Genomic DNA, 25,759 nt, shown 5'->3' with positions numbered 1-25,759 from the left:
GATGGCGGCCGGTTTCTTCACGCTCGCGCTCCCTATCCGCGATCCAGCCTTTTACAATCGAGATCAGTGTGAAACACGCTGTCAAACATGTCATTTCATAAATCCCTCTACATTTATGTCTAGTTACGCCAATTCCTTTACATTGTAGATCCGACATTCTTAACCCTGAAATTCGTTTAATTTAGACTATTTGATTGGTATACGGAAGTTTCGGTACAAAACATTTTGGGTACAGAACTTTCTGGTACAACCATCTCGGTACACCGACACCTTGGTTCATGGACTAATCGGTACACGGGCATCTCGGTATAAGTCATGCGCGGAACGGGACGCGTGTGTTGCGCTCGTTGCGTTCGTAAAAGAGTTTAAAACTTGTGTGGAATAAATTATCTTACCGAGATGTTTATATAACAAATACCAAGGTTATTTTATGAGTCGAAAATACTTATGCTCATTTCTGCCTACTTTACAACAATAAACCTCTGCCCCGAAATTTATTTTCGGCATGGCCATCTCCTGGAGAAAAGGAACACAGGGACTCCTCCATCAATTATGTAACCGTCATATTTATGTCAGTATGGCCATATTATATTATATTATATCAATACGGCTAATTTTCCCGATGTTTCTAGAAACAAGTTTCTAGAAGTCTGCAAGAAACACCCTGCGCATCTTGCAGTAACTCTGCCTATTAGGGCGGTGCTAATATTAGGATTTTGCGTATACTGAATATGCAAATCAACTCGAATCAAATACTTGTGTATTTGATTCGAGTTCTTCCTCTTTTTTCACCTTTTTTGTTTTGTAAAACTCTCGAGGGGTGGAGTGCCCTTCCGTCAGCTGTTGTGTCCGTCTGATTTCTTCCAAACTTTTTCAAAGGATAGAAACGTTGCTGACAGAGGGTCTTTTCTTGTTTTTTTTTTCTCGCTCGTTTATTATTGTATGTTATCTTGTGTGTAATTTATGGTGGTTACAGGTCGTTTTCTTGTGAGTGGAGTTACGGTGTTTTTACTTTATTTGCCAATTTGAGGGTATGTTATCACGTAAACGCTTGAACTCGAAATGTACCGGCAGTATTGCCAAATAAAAACAATCCGAATCGAATGTGGAATACTACTTTGGAATTTTGAATCGAAGCGATTGCTCTCAAATCGAAACCGAATATATTGGAATAGTTCGGAAGGTGCGCTCCTAAGCCCGAAAATGAAAAAATAAATAAAAACTCCAGGGATATAACATTAATTGACTTGAGAGTTTACCTGAACCTCGGCGGCGAACCCGATAGACGCGAAAATTTAGCAGAGACAGGAGACTCATGCTTGAACCTGTAATGGCGACGACCTGGCATGCAAACATTTTCTCTACGCCACAATACTTGTCCAGAGATGCCCGTGTACCGACATGTTCATGTACCAAGATGTCCGTGCATCCAAACGTCCGTGTACGGAGATACCCGTGCACCGACATGTCCGCGTAGCGAAACGTCCGTGTACTGAGATGGCCGTACAAGAATGCTCTGTACCGAAACGTTGGACGAGGAAGAGGTGTCTGGCAGCGTGGCCGGCTGGGGTCCGCAAGTGACTTTGAGCCTTCCCCAAAACTCCGGAGTAAAGGGAGCATCGGAAAGGTCTCCTTGCGCTTTTCGCCTCTCCGGGCTGTGAATTTTCCCCTGTTATGTACCCTGTGTTGTAGTTGTTGGTCCTGTCCGGTCTGCTTCGCTGTTTACTTTAGCATACTTTTTATTTACTATTGTTTTTTCATCCCCCTCGGCTAGGGAAGTGTCTTCCATTGTGTTTTGCTTTTCTATTTTCCTCCCTTTTTACTGGTGCATATGTCCTGTTGTATGTCTAATACTCTTAAACCTGATCAAGTGAAGCCAGTTTTGTACGTGTTAAGTGTAATAGAGTATTCCTACCCGTTTTACATCCCTCAGTGTAGCCCCATGCGGTGATATCTAAGGTTTCTCTGAGTTTTCCAGATGCCGGCGGAGTTCCCCGGGAAGTCCTCCAGGGACGCAAACTAACATACTGTACATGATGGCCTCTCTCTTTCTGTCCATTTGTGCGGTCCTAATAAAACAACTGACGAGCCTGCAGTAGGTTCATTGTGTCTGATAGTCGAATTATCCGTATGGTACCGTCCTCCTAACCTTGAAAATATATTATGTGAATAATGACGATGATGATTACAAGTTCTTCTCACCGTGCCTGACGGGTATGATTGTCACTACGTTGAGCGGTGCCAGGCTCTCGAGACCCGTCCGTTCTGGTATTAGTCCAGGCTCTGTAAAACATTTATCGCCCGTTACTTCCACTGCAACATAATCTTCCCACATAATGTTGCGTGTCGGGAAACATAAGTTACTATGGAGGGGACAGTTATGCACGCATGTGCAGAAGGTACTTAACTTTCCAGCTACGCGCCTCGACGACATTGTCAACATTAAACAGGCAGCTGTTTCGGCTTGTTGGTGCATTCCACATAGCGAATAATAACCTTCACTTCCTCTGTTTCGGTTTAGCACTCTGTAAGGTCACTTTCCCCCGAGCCTTGCCTAGGTGGTCCAAAGATGGTTTTGTCCCATGGTCACTAGCCACCTGGGGCATAAGTAGCCAGACACCCGCCTTATCTATGCTATTGCTAAGCTAAATTGCTTTTAACTTCTGGCACCTGTGTTGTTGAAATGCTGTATAACATCCCCTATACACTCTTAATCTAGTTCCCTCTAACGTTACTCTGATACGCACCTAACTTGTGAAATACAAGTTATTTGTGCTCGATGTAAAGGTTACAGCCCATTCAAAGGTTACATGCGGACGTGCGCTGCCCTCTTACCGGTTACATTGCGAGAGAAACAGTGGCGTTACCCCTAAGGACGGCGTTACGCTTTTCGAGAAGTTACCAGCGTTACTTATAAAAGCGAAGTGGTCCGCAGTTTCGCGAAAGTCGGCAGGTGGAGGTTGCACATCAAGTGGCAGTTGGCAACAGCGTGTATCAGGAAAAAGCGGGAGGAGCGTTTCGCTTGCTGTGTGGTACCTCGCCGCTTCGACATCCGTTGCATTGGAAACAACGGAATTCAAAGTCACATAGTAAGTAACCTTCTGCATTTGCTATTACATTCCTGCGTAGTTCACTCTCATGTTAGTGCAATGTTGCATGGGCGAAGCTCGCAGGTATATATATGATGTGACGGACGCACACAGACATTCGAGGTTTCACACAGGGACGTTGCACGGACGCCGGCTGTGATCGTGATGCGTTTATTGGAGAAATGGATGAAAATGGACACGCACTGGAAGTAGCATGCTGTTATTGTCACCATGCACGAGCCAAGCATGCAGCACTGAGTGAAACAGGTTAGTAACACGAGGAACGCGCTTTATGCATGCGTTGAGCAAGTGATTGCGTTGCGTGAAACTTCTTGATGCATTCGCTTTTAGTGATCCCAAAGACGCATCATAATTGCGACTGCTTCTTCCTCGTCCTGAATTAGACATTCGTTCTTTTCCTTCACTATTGTTTAAGTCGATTCCTAACCAGTTATTTTAACGGTCGCTTATGGTCATTTTTTCTTCTTCTGTCATTGCACTGAAATGTCGGTTATCATCACTTGGTTGCCTGTGACTACATGATAGAATCCCGAAAAGGAGGATAAGCAAGCTGCGCGTTTCCACGTCAGACTTGTGTAACCGTTATCATTTGGCTCTTCGCAGGTTGTTTTGAACTTGAGACGTCATGAGCAAAGCATTTTTAACGTTACAATTGCATTCGGCGCAATAGCACGGAAAGTGGTAGGACTAAAAGCACCCGATATATTATGGCCTTGCAATTTGTGCAGAATATTGCAGTAAAAAAGATTGTTCTTCGCAGGTAACCCATAGCGCAGCTCCACTGGTTCCAAATTTGATGGACACAGCCATGAGTTACCTGGCAGTATTGTGGCAGAGGGTAAGTGAATAATGTGGGTAATGGTTCCTGCACTCGTAAACTGTGGGGATACGTGTAAAAATGAAATAATCAGCGCGCCCCCTTTTGACGTTGCGGTTTATATTTAGGTATCTTGTGCCACAGAAGTACATACGAACAGTCCAGCAGAAATACAGCAGCAGCCCAATCCCAGTCTATAACTCTGCAGAGGCTCAGAGAGATAGTAGCAAACCAGGTCCTTCCCACAACTCTCCGCAAGCTCGGGATTCGTCGCAAACCCAGCCAGCCAGCCATGTACGAACCTATATTTGCCAACATTGTAGATTGTCGACTAGGTATTTCCAGTGCTTTTGTGACCACGTTGTTCAGTGTGTTGGGTGTGGCTTTCTCCCTTCTTGTGATACTTGTGGAACAACGTTTGAAACCATCTAAAGATACATACATCATTTGAATTTTTGTATTTAGTTAAGCACACGAGTACAGGATGACATAACATGACAGGATGAGCCAGCCAACACAATGTATGGGTGAGCTACTTGAGCAGATGGAAAGAACAGATCAAAGTTCGAAGAATAATCTGAAAAAAAAAAAGGCTATTTATGCCATAACCCAGAGGGCCACCACATGTGCCCCAAGGTGGTTGTCGATTGCGTTGTAAGCAGCATAGAGGAATTGTTTCAGGAAATGGGTGTGCAGATTGACACCACTTTGGTAAAATCAGATCAGGTTCGGAAGTTGCATTATGAGGAACCCCTGATTTTTCGTAACATGCCTTAAGTGCAAAATGCGTTGGGGTTCTTTATCTCATTAAATTTTCACTTAGATAATTTTTCTACACGTCATGTGAAGATGACTACGAATTATCTATTTTGCTAAAGTCAAAAAGTGACTTGTCAACTCAGTTCCGTTATATGTACATTCAGTGCAAGGTGTTCTGCAGTTTAGTAATACTGATATTTCATATATGCCTTTTCTCTGCATGATCCTTCGGAGATATTTTGCTCCACTGAAGAAGAGACTTTTGAACTCGATTTTGACTTTCAGTGCAAAGTGTATTGCATCTTGAACTTTTAATATTACTCCTATTTAATATGTTACAATTCATTCTTTGAATGGTCTTTTCATGTGTCATATGAAGATGATAAGAATTTTACAGTATGTTTTTCGAGTATTTTGCGTAGAATACTATGTAGTATGAACCGTTAATAATAAAGTAACGCTGTGTTTGCAAAGAAAACCTTCATATTTTCGTTTAGCATTTCCTGCGTTTTATTGGGCAAGGTGTCCTTGAGAACGTGTCACAACCTTTTAGTTAATGAAATACTTTACATAGCGGCATGCAGTGAACGATATTTAGTTCCGTGAGGTTTTTGGAAACTCGTGACATGCGTTTAATTTGTTTTCAGTGGTTCCATTCTTACTCGTTTTTTTTTGCAACTGAGCTCCACAATTTTTGTTAGTATTGTGATTTTTTTTTATTTTTCCAAAAAGGTGCGCTTGTCGAGCTTACTCTGCTTCAGGTGCAGGCGAATCGGCATCCGCGAGCGCATAGTTATGATTACCCAATACTGTTAGGACACATTTCTCTGTGGTGTGCTTCTTTTATTAGGAGTTCGTGCAATGTTCTCAGGGACGCCTCACTCCGCCTTCCTGTGTAGATGGCTTCACTGAATAACTTTAAGATAAAGGTTACAAACCTAGCAACGCAGTGGGTGGGTATAGGTTATACTTTAACCTATGTGTAAGAGTTACATGGGCAGCAACGTGGAAAGTGACTACAGGTTATGCCTTAACCTGTGTACACTCTTAATCTGGTAACCGTAAACGTTACGTATAAAAAGCTGTAACTTCTAGCATAAAAGGTACTATTTCCTCTTCGAAAGGTTACAGTCCTATATTGCGGTTACAACGAGTGGCGCGAAAGGTTACAGCCCATTTTTAGAGGTGCCTAATACATTCCGAAACAGCGTCACCTGTAAATTCGGTGTTCCCTGCAAATAAAGGCAACGGTGACAACTTCTAAAAACAGCCCGCGTGACTTGTCCGAGCGCTCGCGCTCCACGTGAGTCTTTATCTTTCTTCAACTAAGGTGCGTTGTCATGTGAAGTGTGCCGTGCGAACAAGTCGAGAACAACGGACGCGCGACAATTCCCCGGTCGGTTGCGTTGCATTTAAATTCTTAGCGATCATTTGGGGTTCGAACTACGACTTGCTGCTTGTGGTAACCCGGTATTCCTGCGGTGCCTTCGCGCCGAAGCAGGTAAGCTGACAGCTTGCGGCTATAGTGGACGCTCCAGGGAACGCTGTAGACGTCTAGCTTAAAGGAACCAAAGGCAACTGTGTAGACTTATAGATAAAGGTATATTTTTCCAATTTTTTACCTTTATATTAAGGTTATCAAAATAAGAGTGTACAAGGGTTATTCAGAGTATAGGTAACATAGTTACCTCTAGAAATAGAGGTAAAAAGTTTGCAAGTTTTTTACTTCTATTTATGGGTTACGGACTTTAGAGTGTACCTTCAGGGTCAGCTGGAAGCTTTCTGACGTACTGAAAGGGATCCTCATTCTGTATAGCGGGGATTAACAGCGCCAAACTAAAAAGGGATAATAACGCACACGACTGTTGACGTTTGGCCTGTTCTTGGACCGTGGCACTTAAGGCATGTTTTCCTTTACAAAAACTTTTGTCAACAATGGTAGCAGACGCCGGAACGAATATTACCGGCCGTCTCCGGATCCGCAAATAATAGGCGGGGCCACAGACTCTGGCTATAAAATGTTAAATTAGCCTTGGTGAAACAACTCTCCCAGGGGACTTGCAGCTTGGAAGTCCAGGACCTCGTCGTTAACCCTAACACCGGCGGATTCCTGTCTACGTTCCTCTGCTGTAATTATTGTAGAATAAACCAAGCTGCCAACTTCAGTTCCGTCGACGTCCTGCGTCCACTCCAACTGGTCCAACTCCAGGGATATCAAGGAACCATCATCGGGATTTCCATCTCAACATCCCGGACCCCCGGAAAGGGAAACTTTTACTGGCGCAGCCGACAGGATATCCCCCATCGGATCGTCAAATGGAGTGAGGAAAGCCATCGGCGAGTATCTTGAAGAAGCCAGGGCAAGTTGGTGACATCGCAGCAGGGAAGGAACGAGACAGCGCAGCGAAACCAGGGCTGCGAGAGTTCGGCGAAGGAGCTGGCGGACATCGGAAGGGCATTGGGCTCCTGTGACGCACTGGGTGTGGAAAAGCGGCGCTGGGCGTCAAGACGGTCGACACAAGACGACAACAAAGTGACCGAGGGTGGAACCAAGCATCGTCTGCGAGGTAGGTGGGCCTTACTAGTTCCAGGGTCCTTGTTAGGTCAGGCGCTAGTCGAGTAGGACTAGGTTGTAGATTTTTTTTTTCTCGCCGAGTAGAGCGAGGAAGTGTCGTGTGCTGAACTTTTGTTGAAGTGCCGCGCAGGGTACATCGCGTTAGTCAGGACGACCGTAGATTTCGTAGATTGGTGTTTCACCAAGTCGCGTGCTGGTGAAGTTGTTGTTGCCGCTTCTCTAAGCGACTATGAACTAGTACTGCTCACCGCGTTGGGTTGAGGCTTGTAGTGTGGCGTATGTTAACCCGTAGCAAAAGCAAGAAAATAGAGGCAACCGTGATCATGAATAATACTGAGCAAGATAGTAGCGAGGTTGCCGCTAGCAACGCGTCAGAGGAAAGAAGGATCAAGATCTTGCAGCTTGAGATCGAGTTGGAACTAGCTCGATTGAAAAGGATCGAACTGGAAAACGCTAGGGCCAGTGACGGGGGATCGCTCTCCGGTCAATCAACAACCGTGCGGACGCACGAAGAGAACTTAGAGTTCTATTCCAAATGTTTGAAAAGTGTGCTGTTTCTGCTTCCCGCTGACCGTGAGGTGCCAGTGTGGTTCGAAAGGATCGAAGCCATATTCAGTTCGTACCGAATGCCGGACGAGATCAAAAGTCACTTGATACTGCCACTCGTCGCGGGTAGCGTTGGGCACCTTTACGCGAAATTGACCACAGAGGAGAGGAGCTAGACGCTTACGAGACTGTAAAGGACGCGGTATTGACAGCGCTGAGATTGTCCCCGGGTGACTACCGCAAACGGTTCGCAGAAGCGAGTAAGTTGAACGACGAAACATGGCCAAATTTTTGGGCTCGCTTGCGCAGTTACTATGGGTCGTACGCAAAAGCGCGGGACTGTGAGGATTATGACTCTTCCCTTACGCTCATCGTGGCCGATCGGTTTTGGAGACCCTCAGCGAGGAAGCACAGGAATTCCTAAAGCTTCAATGTGTAAAGCCTAAGACGTCCGAAGATGAGCTTATTAAATTTGTTGAGAAATTTGAGGACGCAAAAGGAAGGAATAGAGCGGTAGGGTGAAGCAAAGAGAAGCGGACCACCGAGTCATCCCGTGAGGGGGAAAACGAGCCGCAAACGAGCCGCAGCCGGAAAACGAGCGGCAGGTGCGACCTTCGCCGGCGGCAAGCAGAGAATGGCGGCCCCGAAGGAATAACGGCGAGAAAGGCTGTTACACATGTGGCGGTCAAGGGCACGAAGCCAAAAGAGGCGCAGACGGAAAACGGGAAACAAAGGGCAGTAAACCGGGTGGCGGTCTCCGAGGAGATAACGCAAAGCCGGGCAACTGAAAAGAAAGGGTAGAGGCACCTCATGCTATAGTTGCAAAGGTCAGCGGATTAGATGCTCGAGACCCACAAAAGACGGCTACCGTCTGGGATGTAGAACTGCCTGTGCGGAACGCGGAAGTTCGCGGCCCGCGTTGATAGTGGAGCCGACATCAGAGCAGTTCCCGCTAGGATGTTCCCCAAGTTCGCGTGCGATGCACAGGCCAACCTTTGGTTAGTGTCAGCATTCGGTCACCGGACATGTGCCAAGCTCGGTATTCTACCCCTTTCGTTGGCAGCCGAGGAGGCTGGTAGTGATGTAAATCGCATTGTGCCAATCGATTGCGCGTTTGTAGAAACGTTGGGGCCTGGCACAGAATGCTTGCTGTCGCTAGCAGCGTGGAACGCTCTAAACGCTCCACACCAGGGCAGATCAGAGGACAGAGGCGGGCAGAGAACAGACGCGAGAAGTTAGCTGCGAGGACCCGACTGACATGCTAGGGAGTTTGTTCGGGGACGAAGGAGAACTAGCCGATAACGAACCGGCAGCATAATGGTTAACGCAGTCTCGAATGATTATGACGATGCGCTAACGCGACTCGAACAAAGAAAAGCTTTCAGCAGCGCTCAACGGGAAAATCCGAGTTTAGCTCAGGCATGGCAGCAGGCAGCGGCTGGCTCGCACGGCATGAAATGCTTGGAGGACATGCTACACCATGACGACAAAGTGGCCGGGCAAAAGGTAAGGCAGTTGGTACTGCCGAAGAGCAAGCGACGAGAGGTACTGGAGCTCGCACACGACAGCCCTTGGGGAGGACACCTGGGGTTCACGAAAACGCTGTCGCGAATTAAAGCTAGTTTTTACTTGCCGGGTATTGAGGGCGACGTGCGCGAACACTGTCGCACGTGCCATGGGTGCCAGGTTAATTCTGACCGGAGAGTGACGGATCGCGTCCCCATCGCGCCGCTTACGCGTCCCGACTACCCGTTCCAAGCAGTCAATATTGATGTGATAGGGCCTTTCGATACGCCTTCGGCGCGGGGGCATCAGTACGCTCTGTGCGTTACAGATCTACACACGAGGTTCGCCCACGCCGTTATTGCTTTGAAGCAGGAACAGCGCAAGACTGTTTCAAAGTGTCGACGGACGCCGTGGCAACCGCCATTCGCCTTTCTCTTCGCCTGCCCTGCGGTTCTGTTGAAGCGTTGGTACCCAGGAACATTTGAGCTGGGAAGTCAACTGGTACCAGCTCGTTCCCAGTTCGCACCAACTGGTGGTCAACTGGAACCAACTGGTACCAACTGGTGGCAACTGGAAAGTAAACTGGTACCAGTTCAAGCTGGGCTCCCTATCAAAAAATCTTTTAGAATCCCATTAGATCATCGAATAAGGCTTAATGTGTTTCTGGTGGGCCACCTAAGACCCGAAAGGTGTTTTATGCAACCCATTAGGGCAAGGCAAGGGGTTTGTATGTGACCTCAAGTAGCGTGCATCCCGTGCATCCAGGCTTATAGGGTATCATTGAAGTGCCATAGGTGAACCCCACAAGTCTGAACCCCATTGAAGAGTCACCTCAAAGAAGCCAATTGCATCACATTACGTTCTGTGAGGCACCTTCAAAACTATATTTAGCAGACCCCAGAAAAGTAGTAAGTGCTAGCAGAATTTTCACGGGGCGACTCGTTTAACTATCACTTTCTGACATTCGTGTCTCAGTCTAATTGTTTTTTCAACTCTGATGCTCTACCTCCAGAAAACACACAAAGAAAATTTCTCTTAAAAATGTGCTTTCCATCCGGTGCGTTAGCTTTTCAGCTTAAAAGTGCTGTGGAACATTGGTATAGCAAAGTAGCAGCCGACTGCCAATGTCATTGGAGGTAGTTTTATACAGAACACATTTCACGTGTACAAGCACAGGTTGACTGCTCAAGAAGCGTGATCCGTACGTGTAAAAAAAAACGACAGTTTGCACTGGCTATGGCCGTTGACGGCCACACGGGACACACAAGACAAGTGTAATGAGTTTTCGCACACACGCATTTTGATATCCCTAACAAAAAAAAAATACAGAATGGACCAACTGTGGAACCAGCCTGGAAAAGCGATCCCAGGCTAGATCTGGGCTGGCCAAGGCTATTTCCATGCTGGGTCTACTGCAGTTTTAATTTCCATTCTGGAACCATCCAACTTGCATTCGAAAACCAGGATGGTACCTTGCTGGAGCAGAGCTGGAAATGGGATGCTCCAGCGAGTACGCTGGATTGGGCGAGATTCCTGGCTGTTAAGTTAACCTGGGCTTATATAAAGCAAACAATGCCGAAATTAGTTGCACAAATGTGTGCATATATGGTTCAATATAAAATAAATATATCAAAATAAATTAAAATAAATTGAATAATAAATAAATATCCAAAAGTGTGCAAAGTTATGCGCACAACTCCACCTACCTCAGTAGGTTGCAAAAAAAAAAATGATTATGCGATATGATTGTTTCTGGTTTTACCCTGCGAGACGTGGGCTTTCCCTGTCTTCCAAACCGAAACTAGAGCTATAATGCTCTTGTCGTTATATGCGACCAAGCGCCATCGGCATCAACTCAGGATCTGTTTTGAACTTAGAAATTTCTGTTGGCGTGTCGGCGTCTGAGACGCACCTTGGTAAATTAGTTGTTTCCTCCTGTCTTTCATCTCCTCCGACAGTATAAAAATGTGAATGTCTTTGCATTTGTGTAGTGAAGTGCTCCGTTATGCATTTTGTTCCTGAATTTGTGCAAGAGCTTTATTATTACGACAAAGGGTAAGCGGCGTGGGTAGGACGGTTTTGAATATCCTCAAGTCTCAAATCTGAACCAAGAAATGTAGTAGTGACCCGATATTTATTTATAGGTATCTTAACTGCTTTTGTGACGTGTCATCGTCACGCTTGTACTGCATGGACTTACTTTGTCGGACAAATGAGAAAGAGCGACCGATAAGTGACTTTTCTCATTTCGCTCATGTATCACCAGACGTTGCATTAAATTGTGTGATATCACATTATTTTCTCACAGTGTTGTCACTGTTACCGCATGTAAACTAAATATATGTAGCATACATCTGTTATCATACCTGTTATAGGTATTAGTGTGCATTAGAAATTAATGAAGCAGAGGGGTATTTTCATTGTTTTAGCTATACCTTCTTTCTACATCTTCCTTCGTTGCTGTAAGACGAGTTTGCATAGACAGTGTCTTCGTTTGCAGTCAGACTGTCTCACGCTCATACAATAAATATTTCAATTTATTGCTCATTGTCACTTGTTAATTTGCTGGCATATTTCAACTTTCTGTGCTTCTTCGTGCAGCAATTTACGTTGAATCAGTTGCTTCAACGTGATCTGATGTAGCCTTCGGTCTTGGAACGTAGGTTCCGGCAGAAGGCAACATTGGCTCCACGCGAATATATATATATTAAATAATGGCGCCCAGTGGGAAAATGTGAGACCACATTAGGCCACATTGAGTACACCTAATTGCATTTTATGAGACCTCAACAAATGAGATCACACAGGTAAGGTACCAGGGCCCAATAAGACCCCTTGAATGGGGTCTAATAAGATTTCTATGAATTGGGCCCATTTCAATAATCACATACGAGTGGATCTTTTTGGACCACATACCTCTTTTTTTTAATAGGGCTGGTGGCAACTGGGGACTTTGTGGTACCAGTTCAAGCTGGACTGGTAGCAACTGGGAAGTGAACAGGTACCAGTTCAAGCTGGGCTGGTGGTAACTGGAAAGTGAACTGGTATCAGTTCAAGCTGGGCTGGTGGTAACCGGAAAGTGAACTAGTACCGCAGTTCAAGCTGGTCTGGTGGCAAGTGGGCACTGTGTGCAACCTGTTCAAGCTGGGCTGGTGGCAACTGGAAAGTGAACTGGTACCAGTTCAAGTTGGACTGGTAGCAACTGGAAGTGAGGTGGTGCCAGTTCGAACTGGACTAGTTTACATATTTGGGGGGAAGTTTCGGTTTCAGTGCCAGGACAGGTTAATATGAAGATTACAAGATGAAGTTATAAAAACGATCAGAAAGTAACTTTATTAGTAGAAATAGTCATATTTCAATTTTTGGTAAAGTTCCTGTTAACGAAAGTTATTTTGGAACCCTTATTTGTATTTTGTGCGTTCCTGCTCCCGCGATGAATGATGCGTTTACTGTGCAACTGTCGCTTGCTTAGCAGCGTGCTTGTACAGCGATTTTTGCCCGTTATGTTTTTAGCGTGATGTGTGACATAGGCGTTGGTTTTGTAATCTAAAGGATTTGTCTTCAGGTTACGACAGTGCGACAGTACAATGAGCGCCAGCGGCCGGGCGGGTGGGTGTTATAGGATTACAACTCGACGACAACTGTGGAGACCGCTTTATATCGTGAGTACTATATGCTTAAGTGCTTTTGCCTTGTGCACCATTTAGAAATATTACTTCCACTAGAACCTCTTCCCGCGTCACATTTGTGGCACCTGCAAGTGCATGCCGTTTTACGAGTAACATCCGGTTTATGGTAACGCTACCAGCAACTTTTTTCATTCATGTTTATGTTTTCGCTTTTTTTTTCGTTCATTCTCGTGTTTTAGATCCTTCACACCACGGATGTTGTCGAACTAGCGTAGTGCGCCAGAGTAGTACTCATTGCCCCCGAAAGCTGGCGGATCCCTTAGTTGAAAGGTCCAACTACTACACAACGGAAATGTTGAGAGATTCGCGTACTTTCCGGGGCCACGACTGCTCAAATTGAGTGACTGTCCAGGCACACACTACAATTACGTGTTGCGATTGAATGCATATTCACTTGTGCCTTTTCAACTTTCCAGAAACCTTAAGCTGCTGGGGCTCAAAGGAAAATATCGATCCATCGTGTGCTATTGAGAACATCTCAAATACTTTGTTGAATGATTCAAGATGTCCACAAGGCAGTCAAGCAAGGGACCAATCAACCATGAAGTATTATCTATTCCATGTAACTCTGTAGTTCATCTACTGCTATAATTTAATTACACTATAGTTACGCTACATGTACATTAAAATATGTGTAATGTTTGACTACAAATAAAATACAATTTTGCATTGCAGTTCTTTGGATCTGCCATTGCTGGGAACAGCGATCCTGCAAAGGGGCACCGGTTACATACAAGCTAACCTCTGTCCGAACAGGCCGCTCTAAGTGAAGCCACTTCAACCGGTCCCAGCCGAACAATGAGGTTTGCAACCAGTTCCAGTTGAGGCTGAGACTGGTTAGAAACCAGTTGGGCCAACTGGTACCAGTTGAGACAGGGACCGGCCAGAAACCAGTTGGGTCAAGTGGTACCAGTTGATCGAACTGGTCCCTGTTCGATAACACAGCTCACCCAGTCCCAGCTGAACTGGTCCAGTTGCAACTGGGACTGGGACTGTCTTCAATCAATTCGCTATTGAAAAAAATACGTCTGGGGTAACCCCCCCCCCCAAAAAAAAATCCTGGGGTCTTTGAGGTCACCCCAGGACAGCTTGGGTAATGCTGGGATAACCCCAGGACCTTCTGAGGTTACCTCAAGAGCTCCTGGGGTTACCAAAAGAGCATGTGGGGTTGCCTCAGAAAAGGCAAAAGGCTGTCTTATCCTAGAGATTCTGATGGTATCTTAGGACCCGTCTGTAAGGCCCTGTAAGAATTTTGTGGATTGCCTTAAATTTGCTTAGTGATTGTTTATGCTGATATCCTAAAAGGCTTGCCAGGAATACACTGTTTCAGAACAAGGATCTGTGCAGCTTCAAATGGGAGTCGCGTTACGCCCATGCGGTGCACATGAAGTACGAGCTTTAAGGAGGTGGCACATTCCACGAGCCTACTAACACAAGCCTTTCAAACGGACCGAGAGCAAAGTTTGCATGGTATTTTTTTCTCAAATATGTTTTTATTGCGTTGTTTAGCGATTTTAGGAAAGTCTTCTGTACCCCAGGGAAAACCTAAGACAACACAGCCGGCGGTAGGATTCGAACCCACTACCTCCCACTCTTAAGCACGACCTTGGTTGCCACCAAGGAGTGCACGCCTTAACCCTCTCGGCCATGCCGCTGGTCTCTCACAGATGTGTGTACCTTGTTTCTCTGATGAACAAACACGAAGCACCTTGCCCTCTGTTCACGAAAGCGCATGTTTAAATCCAGCCCACCGGAGGCAGCCGAACACATCTCATTCTTGAAGCCAAATAGTTCGCGTGACATACTGAACGATGAGCGAAAACACGAAAACAGCATGGGCGGTGCGCCGTTGTCGTGCCCTGTGTCCACACGTTCACCCATGGGCTAAAGGAAATTGCATCATTTTTATGTAGCATGCATTTTTATGTAGCAAATGCATCATTTATTGATGTAGTTTTCCGTAGCGTCAGAACACTAGCCCGCTTTACGAAGCAAACAGTTCTTTTCTGCCTCGACGAAGTGACAGGCAAAATGTTATGTAACGCTATTTGTGTTCGTCGAATAGGATGCTGCTTCATGCGCGCCCTCGGTCACTCGATCTTCCTACACCTGACACATCATGTTGATGCGTGTGACTGCGAGTACGGAGTTTCGTCTCCAAAAAACTGCAATGCTTTGAATTTAAACACAACGCGAGCGCTAAATCTAAGCAAGTGCCAGGGTGTCGAAGTTGCGCTGGACAAATACGCCAGTCAACTCCCCCCCCCCCCATTTCTCTCTCGAACGGGGAGGTGACCTTCGTCCTTCGTCTCCCATGGCATGATCAATAGCGTTTTATTCCTTTTGCTCCCAAGACCGGTTTTTGGCTTGTTGCGCTAGGAAAGTGTTCTGTTTGTAGAGGAGGTGGAGTTCGTCTAGATGAGTCGCGACCGACGGCGATGGTATGCCACGGAGAGGCGATGACGGTGGCCTATCTGCATGGCCGCGCAGGTGGAACTGAGGCAGGTGCTCCAGGCGCGTTGCCAGTATAGCTGATACGCGGTCGCATCTGGATGTATCGGCGATCGCCTCATCTTCACCTCCAGCCCTTGACTATGCTACCCTTGGTCTGGCACTGGCTGACGATCCAGATCTCCAGCAGATCTGCGCGACGCCGAACAACCTAACCATCAAAACGGCCCCATTGCCTATCGGCGCTATAACCCCTTCTCTCTGACTCTTCAGCGGGAACTCCCAGACCACATGTCCCTCAGGCCTTTCGACGCCAGGTCCTCGACGCGTTCCACTGCCTTGCCCACCCAGTATACGTGCCACGCAGCGTCCACGCTGCCACGTGCCAGCGTGCCACGCAGATCTCCACCTGCTTCCTGTGGCCCAGCATGCAGAACGACGTATGTCACTGCACCCGCACATGTCTGGCATGCCAACGAACCAAAGTGCACCATCAGATGTCGTCGCCCTCCGCTCCTTTCCCCGTACCCGAAGCCCGTTTCCGGCACATCCACATCGACCTCGTCGGTCCCCTTCCACCTTCTTCGGGAAACACCTACCTTCTAACATGTGTTGACCGGTTTTCCTTATGGCACGAAGCTTACCCCATTCCCGTCATCACCGACTCTACTGTATGTGGTGCATTTCTCACGACATCGCTCTCCCAGTTCGGTGCGCCACCCACTATCACCGCTGACTGCGGTCGCCAATTTCCTTTCGGCCTTTTCGCCGCGATATGCAGATTCCTGGGAGCCTGGCACCGTCTCACCACTGTATATAATCCCTGCTCTAACGGGCTCGTGGAGAGGCTCCATAGACAGCTCAAGGCAGCCCTGAAGACCACCGTGCTTCCAGAACGTTGGTTCGAGCACTTGCCCCTGGTCTGCTCGGTATCCGCAGCGCCATGAAAGACTGTGGTGTTTCCGCAGCAGATTTGCTGTACGGCGGCCCCCTTCGTCTTCCCGGTCAATTCTTCGCTCCCGGCGAAACTCAGTCCCTGCCCGACCCACAAGATTTTGCCATCCGGATTTGCCATCCAAGATTTTGCCATCTCCTCATTGTGTGCCACCCTGCGGGCGCCGTCTTACCGACCCTCATCCAATTGTCGCATCTTTGTGTACCCCGACCTGGCAACGACGCCACATGTTTTCGTACGCCACGACGCCATCGTCGGCCCCTGGAGAACCCATACGACGGCCCCTACCTCGTCCAAAGTCGCCGTCCGAGGTCCTTCACCCTCCTCATCAACGGGCGCTCCGATGTGGTTTCAACGAATCGCATTAAGCCCGCGTACATGGACATTCCGTCTCGCTCTGCGCTTCCGGCCCGTCTCTTGGGTCCTCTCCCCTGTCACCCCGGTTTCGTCAACGACTCGCAGGGTCCACTGGGACTCGAAACCGCCTACCGCAGCGTGTGTACTCGCTCTCCGTGCTTCCAGATGGGGAGCCTGTAGTGCCACCGCCATCTAACGATGGTCACACTCCTCGAAGAATTGTTCTCTCTCGAGCTTTCAGTTCTTTTCGGGCAGTGCCGAAGTGGCACCGCGCATTAAACACAGTTTTCCCCTTTCTGTCGGAGTCTAGTGTGGACTCGTTTTACTCCGGCTTCCACATCTCGATAGCCTGAGCTCGTCAGGTTTTGTCGTGTTTTTCGCTAGTTGAATTTGTCACCCTTACTTCGCGTGATTTCGAACTTTAAATAATTATTCCTCTGTGGTTGCAGCACTGTGATAGCTTGGTATTGTCGTCTTTGTATGAAAGTATCGTCGTCGTAACCCTGTGACATTGCACAGTCTGTAAGTGGAAGCGACTCTGCCAACCACCAGCAGATTGATGAGACGTCAAAGCGTGAAGTCGTCAGCCCCGGATCTGAAAGCCACCACTCTTCGCCTTCAGCATTTTAATCGTTTGAGGTACATAACATATCATAACGTATATGTATTGGGCTGTACCACCGTTACCATCCACTATATTTCTGTTTGCAGGTAACCTTGGCGCTGCTGGGGAGATAGAGTTCAAGGTACAGTGGATGTGCTATATATTTGGCCCCTCATTCGCAAGGGCACGCTGCTGTAACCGTGTTCTTTACATGATATTTCTTGGAAATTAAGGTCTTACAAAGGAGGCACCGTCAATAATAGTTCTTGCAGTTGCTTCTTGATGATCGGGATAGACGCATCGCTGATATTTGATTTAATGCATTTTATGCATTTTATGCAAGACAGGCAAGATGGACAAGGAAGGGAGACCTCTAAGGGGTACGAAACGAAAAAGAACAGATCACCGAGTGCTTAAGGCAGTCTTTAGCATCGCTGTTCATCGTTTGGACGTTGTGAATACGTGCCCTGTGAGACCTTGTGCGTTCCGGCAGTGTGTGCTTATGAATTGAGGTCGTACTGCACACATCGCGCTTTGTTCAAAGGTTCCTCCTACTCGTCCCTGGAATTCTATTCATGTCACGATTGATGGTCATAGACACGCTCATAGACACTGGTTCTTCAGCTTCGGTTTTGTCCTTAGCAATGTGCAAGAAATTACGCAGTTACATTTTTTGGTGGAACTTGTCTCAAATCTGCTGAGTCAGTTGCCCAAACTTCAGGCTCGTGCACTGCTCGGGTCACAATTTCTGGTGTTTGCTACCCTGTAGAATTTCGCGTGCTGCCGACGACTTCTCACGATGTTATATTAGGTTGTGACTATCTGGAGGAGAACGACACTATTATAGACCATGCTCACAGCGAGATTACATTGCCGCTGGAACCCACCTACGACTGTCCAGGAACCTGCACCGCCCCTAAACTATATGTGACGGAAGCCACTGTGCTTGCTCTCTGTGCTACATCATTTATAGCAGTCTCCTTTCCAGTAACGTCGTCCGCGCCCGACATCGTCTTGTCCCCACAGTAAGGTGCCTTGTTGGTCCATTCTGCATATCACGTATGAGCATCGGTGACACATTGTTTCCTCTCACGAATGCACTGTCGGAACCTGTGCTTTTACCACGTGGCTTTGTTGTTGTTACCTACGAACAGATGTATTCTGATATTGTGCACGTCGTTCAGGACACATCAGAAGATGCCCCGGTGTCCTTTTCTCCCCCTGAAGATGAACTTCTCAAGAAGATGGTGTCGTGTTCTCTGGATGATGCACGAAAGGCTCAACTCGTATCCCTCCTCAAAAAATATGCACACTTGTTTGGCACCGACTAATCTACATTAAAGGTCGCTCGTAACGTAGAGTATACTATCGACACAGGACACGAGAGACCTCTTCGTCAAAGGCCGTACTGACTTTCGTCCGCGGAAAGACAGAATATTGAAACCGAGGTAACGCAAATGATGTCTAAGGGTATAATTCGAGAGTCATCAAGCCCATGGTCCTCACCTGTTGTTCTACCGAAAAAGGATTGTTTCATACGTTTCTGCATTGACTATCGTCGCCTGAACAAAATTACTCGAAAAGATGTATACCCAATGCCCAGAATTGATGACGCCCTGGACACCATGCAGGCCGCTAAATACTTCCATCTATTGATCTTCGTTCGATATTGGCAAGTACCGATGGCTGAAGGTGACAAATCCAAGACTGCTTTTGTAACCCCAGATGGGCTCTTCGAATTTAATGACATGCCGTTCGGCGTTTGCAACGCCCCGGCCACGTTCGAGCGGATGATGGATACCGTACGGAGAGGGCTTCGGTGGAAGACGTGCTTATGTTATGTGCTGGAGTCGTCTTTTCCGGCAGCTTTCAAGATCACTTGTGTCGCCTCAAATCAGTGTTCACAGCGTTCGAGAAGACAGGTCTACAGTTGAATAGGAAAAAATGTCACTTCAGCTTTGAACAAATTAAAATGCTTGGCCACATTGTATCCGCTACAGGGATATCTGCGGACCCGGAAAAAAGGCCGTCGCAAAATTTTCCAAAGCCAGCCTGTATCAGAGAGCTTCGAAGTTTCCTCGGGCTCTCGTCATATTTCAGACGGTTCATTAAGGGATATGCCCATATTGCGGGACCTCTCACAGCCCTTCTTTCTCGGGACAAGAACTTCGAATGGGATCCCGAATCTGAAATGCCATTTGAGGGCCTCAAAGGACCCCTGACATCCGGTCCCATACTCATTTTCCAGTCCCGGCATTTCTCTCCCTCAGTTGCCACCGAACTACACACATATACTAGTGGCACTGGGCTGGGTGCTGTTCTTGCGCAAATACCTCCTGATGCACCAATGGAGCACGTCATCGCGTATGCCAGCCGCACGTTGACTAAAGCCGAGAAGAATTATTTGGCAACCGAAAAGAAGTGCTTAGCAGTTATTTGGGCTATACGGAAATTCCGCCCGTATCTCTATGACCGGGACTTCTCAGTCATAACCGATCATCACGCGTTATTTTGGCTTGCATCGTTGAAGGATCCTTCTGCTCATCTAGGGCGCTTGGCTCTACGGCTTCAAGAATTTGGCTTCACCGTTTAATATAAGTCCGGACGGCAACACCAGGACGCTGATGCCCTTTTCCGTGCTCGCTTGGAATCGGAAACTCTGACACACCGCTTTCTTGCGCAGATATTATGTGCTTATCCCAACTTGACACACGAACCTTTCCCTCCGAACAACTTAAGGACGAGGCCGCTGCAACTCTCATCCGTCATCTCGATGGCACTGTTCCGTCTAGAGACAAAAAGCTCATTCCTAAAAGACAGCACTTTGTGCTGTATGATAGGACACCGTACAAAAAGAGCTATTGCCCTGTCTGTTATCTTCTTTTATCTGTTAATAGACTTCTGTTATCCAAATGCCGTGTTCCCGAATCTTCTGTTGAATTTGGCAGATAGCCAGGGACATCGGGTCCGTCACTGACGCTTATCAACATTCTTCACCCCTTTCCCTTGGTCTATCTTGCCGCACACCCCATAGCCAAGGTAGTTTTGAACCTCCACAGAAGTATGGTATGGAGACGACAGAGGAGCAGCATCTGTTGGGTCGTAAGAAGGCGTCGAACTCCCTTGGAGAAGTATACCAGAAACGCGTATGGTACGCCATCATGACCATGTGGACCGCGTTGATGTTCGTCAACGTAAACGCTGAGCATACATAGTAAAATGCAGGTGAACCATTCCACCAGACCACCCGACTGGAAGTGATAGGCCGTCGTTCTTGTTTTCGTGACATGTCTTTGAATAGAGCGGTTTCGAACGTCCGTCCTTGGTGGGAATGGAGCGAAACGGGCAGGCCAAAGCGGGTGAAGAAGCTCTCGACGAGGCAGGTGGCGATAACTTCTGTGTGCTGTGAGGGGATCGGAAGCGCTTCGACCCATCTGGCAAAGTAGTCCGACACGACAAGTTTATACCCCTCTACGCGTTCTGTAAGCGGCTGTGGGCCAAGAATATCTACTGCGACACGTTGAAAGGGAGCGCTAGACAACTGTGCGACCAGAGGAGAACGAGGTATTACGGGTGGCGGTTTCGGTGAGCAGCATTTCAGTCACAATGTACACCAGTCGGAGACGCTGGACTTCATGCTATTTCCAAAAGAATATGTGTTTAAGCTTCTCCGAAGTTTTTTTTTTCCTGCCGAGATGGCCTTCGAAGGGGCTGTTGTGTGCAGATTTGAGGATTTCAGAAACCAAAGTTTTTGGACTCTACAGGGACGGGGAGATTGGTAGGATTCTTCTTCCACACTAAACAGCTGTCGATGATTTCCAAACAACGTTTGTTGCGCAGGTAGTGCTTAGATTCGGTTTAAAGAGAAGGGGTCGTGATGCCGTCCTACTGTGCACGAATGACCTCAAACAGAACTGGGTCATGCATGTGGTGTGCACATCAATCGGCATGGGACAGTGCCGACTGGTGTGTTGACATGAAAGCTGGGTGTGCAAAATTCGCAGATGATCCAGGCATTCGCGACAGGGTGTCGGTAATACGGTGCTGTGTTCCCGGTCAGTGAATAGAACAAAAATGAAACTCACTCAGTTGTTCGAGCGTGGAGCTTGTAGAGCTTGCAGTGAAGATAACGATGCAATAAGCGAGTGAAACAGACAAGTGACAGCAGCTCTTTGCTTCCTCTTCCTGTACTCCCTCTCGGGCTTGGTTAGGACTCTACTTCCGTAAGCTATGACTCACTAGGTCCCGTCTTGAGAAAGGACAGCGCCGATTCTACTGTTGCTTGAATCCGTATCAAAAAAGAAGAGCAGGCTGAAGTCTGGATAGGCGAGGACTGGCGCGTTTGTCAGAAGGCGTTTGAGGTGGGCAAAGGCAGCCTCACAGTCCTCGGTCCACGCAAAGGCGATGCCTTTTTCGAGTTGACAATGGACAGGAGAGCAATGGTTCGAAATCTATGATGAACCGGCGATAACACGATGTTAAACCCAAGAACCATCGGAGCTCCTCCACACTTGACGGTGATGGATAGTTCACGACCTTCTCAGTCTTGGCTGGGTAACTATGAATGCCATCTCGGCCAATATGGCGCCCAAGATACAAGACGTTGTTCTTAAAAAAATCACACTTCTGAAGTTTGATCTTGAGGTGCGCCGACCGCAGACTGGAGAGAACGGCGTTGAAGTGCCGCAGGTGTTCTGGGGTCCTACTGAAAACGATTGTCCAAATAACAGACAGAATTTGAGTTCCCCACAACGTGCTGCATGAGGTCGCCCGAAAGGTAGCACACTGAATTCGAAGAGACCGGCATGTGTCGTGAACGCAGCCTTGTGTCGGGGTGCTTCATCCAACTGCACTTGCCAATAGCCAGAAGCAAGATCCAACGTAGTGACGTGCCTGGCACCCTTCAAGACTTCGACGGTATCGTCGATATGCGGAAGGTGAAAGGCGTCTTTGCGAGTAACTTCGTTGATATGACGGTATTCGAAAAGATGCGAATTCTACCATCCTTTTTCCGAACAACTACGATTGGTGACGCCCAAGGGGTGTCAGAAGGCCGGGCGTAACCCATGTCCAGCATATTGGCAATTTTCTCGGCGAATACTTGGCGGCCTGTGGGAGGCATACGACGTGGACGCTGGTTGATCGACGTGGCTTCACCCTTGTCAATATTGTGACGAGTTATGGAAGTTCCCAATCGCCTTGTGATCGAAGCTGTGCGGAGGTCCACCAGAGACGCACGATGATAGATGTCCAGGTCCGGGCAACAAGAAATAGACGAGGCAAGTACTGATTTGTCCAAAGGACGACTGTGCGGGGTCACGGCCCCGGAACAAGGTGGTGGTTCCTAGCGGTGTCCGATTCTAAGGAGTACCCCGAGTTGTTACTCAGAAGGTGTAATCCGGCTAACGTAGTTCCGCGATACAGCGTAACGGGTTCGGTAAACGGAATCGTCAAAAGATGGGAACACTTCCCGAACCAGCTTCCGCTAAAGACCAGGTTGTGAAGATCCCTTTCTTGGAGTACAAATCTGGTCTCTGCTCGAGAACGGCTGCGCCACAGAGTGACAGGGCCTCAGCAGAGGGAGTCTTCACATCCAGGAAGCGCTGCGTATGTGGCTGCAGTACAGTAGTGACCGCTGAGCAGAGATCTAGTGACTGACATACGATTCCCTGTGGCTCTGTTTGTGTTTGCGAGCGAGCCCTGAGGGTGCGAGGGTCGAAGTCAACAATGCAACGGTGTGTGGCGAGGAGGTCTACGCCGAGAATGCAGACAAGCGGTATACCCCGGACAACGAAAAAACAGGTTGAACGGTAGTGGTGGTTCACGGGACAGATATCTGCATGTCACAAACTCTTGCGACGTCCAATGGGTTACCATTGAGGCCGTAAACAGGCTGGAGAAGAATCGCTTGTGTGGGGGAACGCCTTGGCAGCTGCTCCCAGATATCGTCGTTGAGTATAGTCATACTGGATCCCGAGTCTAGCAGCATCCTAACTGGCGAACCTTCAACGGCGCCTGTAATCATGATTGAGAGACATCCCATGTTACCGGTGGCCTGCTGTATAGGCGTTCCCAGCAAGGCCGAACAAGGAACGCCGATTAGTTTCCCGTTGCCAGATATGTGGGAAACCGGGAGTGGGCCTGTGCTCGTGGACCCCCTGTACAAGACCTTGCGAGGTCGCACGGATTGCCGTAGCACCCTGGGATGTTAGCATGGGGTGCATTCTGCGACGCGCTAGAGGTGACAAGGACATCTACTTTCCTTCCCAATTCAGCTATCGCTGATGCAACTCCCTCCAGTGGATCTGTCGAGGGTATGGCTTGTGACACGTTCGCCACTGTGTACACTGCGTGGAAGGAGATGGCGTATCTGTGTGCGTCCGTTCGTGAATATCTTGTGAATGAAACGTGATACATTAGAAGTAGATGCAACTTTAAATTCCTAATATTCTTATTACTGTATTTTCAGATTCCGTGCGATACACTTCAGTGCGATTCCGTGCGATACACTTCAGATAGATTACATGTCTCGTGGTAGGCACTCAGGATGTCGTCAAGGCCAGCAGGGAACGAAAGCGCATAGGAAAACCTTCAAGGCGTGAGCCAGTACCGCAACAAACGCGGGATAAAGTGAGCGTTTACGTATCTTAAGCGAGTGGTAACGGTATGTTATCGCCTTATGTTAACGTTATATTCTGTCCTGTATATATATATAACTTTATGTTCTGTCCTTCTATTGCTTTTCTGTCGGTTTGGTTTGAATAATGCAGTTTACCGTAATAGTAATTTGAATTTTATTTCTGGCTGCGTACCTTCAGTGGTTCAAGAGTAGAGCGTAGCGAGGTGAAGAAACTAGAAAGAAAATGAAGATAGTCCGTTCGACACTCAATGGCAAATTAAAGTGTCTGAAAAAATATTTAGATCCTGGTAACCTCAATAGGAATAGAAAATATTTGAACACGAAGTGGTGCTAGGGCACTCTGTGTTCTTCTCTTTAGGTCCACTCGGTGGAAACCTCAGGACATAAGGTAACCCCAGTAACCAAAGCGCTGAGGTAACCTCAGGACCTGAAGCTCTGACGTAACCTTAAGACGTCAGATGTCCCCTAGTACCTCAAGGCCTCAGACTCTGAGGTAACCTCAGAAATTATTTTCAATAGGCTTGCGTTATGGCTGTCTCGAATTTACACACGATGTTGATAGCACGTTGAACCTACTTCGGTGACTGATCTATGAATCGAACCAGAAAAGGGGAGTGTTGGCTCACGCTAGTTGACTTACCTTGTGGTTGCGTCGACGATGGCTGTCCTTGACCTGACATTAACATTGTATTTGCATTAGTAGCGAAAATTGGTGACACAGCCTTCACAGTCCGAACACATAAATGCAATCTCGCGAATCCACGATGTTAGGCTTCTTCTTCTCACTTTGTGTTATGCCATCAACCCCATATTTTTCGATGACATCGTTATTCATGCTGAAGGTTCAGGTGAAAACATGGAATGGGCTAGGTGAAAATAAGAATGGGCACCGTGGAACGTTCTTAAGCAACATGTCTAACCCGTTTCTGCTGTGTACGCAGCTATTACTGGACGTCGCACAGGTGAGCCAGAAGGAGCACCCTGCGGGCCTCGGATGGATCAACACTTCTGAAGATTACCTTCTCCGACTATCCATCCTACCGCGCCTACTGAGCATGACGGAAACCGTCTGTGTCAACTGTCAACCGTCTGTGTCAACTGTCTGAGTCAAAAGCGAAAGATTTTGCGTACTTTTGCGTACTTTAAATCTCTCATCTCTACAATTGTAACTCTAGTGTGATTTTCTGTTGAGATTAATATATTGTGACTGCTCACTTACCACTGTTCAGGAATGGGCAGTAATACTCATATTTCGTATTATAATACTAATACATAATACTTCCTAGAATTTGGTATTATAATTCAGTTACAAATACATTTCAAAAATGAGTAGTATAATACTAATACCTCTGTGTATTACACGAGTAAGAAAGGTAAAGAACAGAAGAATTACTTAGATATATGCCCATTACTTATCGAGACAATCATATTCCAATGACGTTTATTCACGCTTACATTTTTGCACATGGCCTGATCTTTCCGAATAAGATCAGATAGCGCTGATCAGTTCGATCGCAGTGAACAACTTGCTCTCACTGTGGCAGAGCCTTGATTTCATCCACGCTGGACGATAAAACGTGGGCCGTTCAAAAACATGTGACTGTCCATAGTGCAACCGCGTACAGGGGTGACTGGCTGCACTGGACGCACTGTTTCATAAGACAAAGGGCTTGGACTGGTATGACACATCCTTACGGATTCTGAAGTGGAAGGAATGCGAGGAAACCTCCTGTCACCTCTGGCCCCAAAG

The 25,759-nt window shown here is 47.4% G+C and overlaps 1 protein-coding gene and 1 long non-coding RNA gene across 7 annotated transcripts in view; one reads left to right on the top strand and one right to left on the bottom strand.

Moving 5' to 3' along the window:
* LOC135386953 (phospholipid scramblase 2-like) overlaps positions 1-24,988 on the bottom strand; it is a 124,262-nt gene extending 99,274 nt beyond the window's left edge. For 4 of the 6 annotated variants that reach the window (XM_064616423.1, XM_064616426.1, XM_064616422.1 and 1 more), the window contains exons 1-2: positions 24,650-24,988; positions 2,203-2,283 (exon numbers count right to left, since the gene is read on the bottom strand). In XM_064616423.1, coding sequence (XP_064472493.1) covers positions 2,203-2,283; positions 24,650-24,695 — 127 coding nt within the window. In that variant the 5' untranslated portion in view covers positions 24,696-24,988. Of the gene's footprint in view, positions 1-2,202; positions 2,284-24,181; positions 24,222-24,649 lie in introns of all 6 variants that reach the window. The other 2 variants (XM_064616425.1, XM_064616427.1) reach the window with 2 other exon arrangements.
* LOC135386952 (uncharacterized) lies at positions 3,290-4,164 on the top strand. Its single transcript, XR_010420734.1, has 3 exons — positions 3,290-3,356; positions 3,871-3,948; positions 4,056-4,164. It is a non-coding gene; the product is annotated as an uncharacterized LOC135386952 (long non-coding RNA).
* Positions 24,989-25,759: the final 771 nt, after the last annotated feature.

The sequence above is a fragment of the Ornithodoros turicata genome, chromosome 3 (assembly GCF_037126465.1).
Source record: "Ornithodoros turicata isolate Travis chromosome 3, ASM3712646v1, whole genome shotgun sequence".
Taxonomy (NCBI): Eukaryota; Metazoa; Arthropoda; class Arachnida; order Ixodida; family Argasidae; genus Ornithodoros; species Ornithodoros turicata.
The sequence above is the reverse complement of the archived record's forward strand: the minus strand, read 5'-3'. Positions and strand labels throughout refer to the sequence as shown.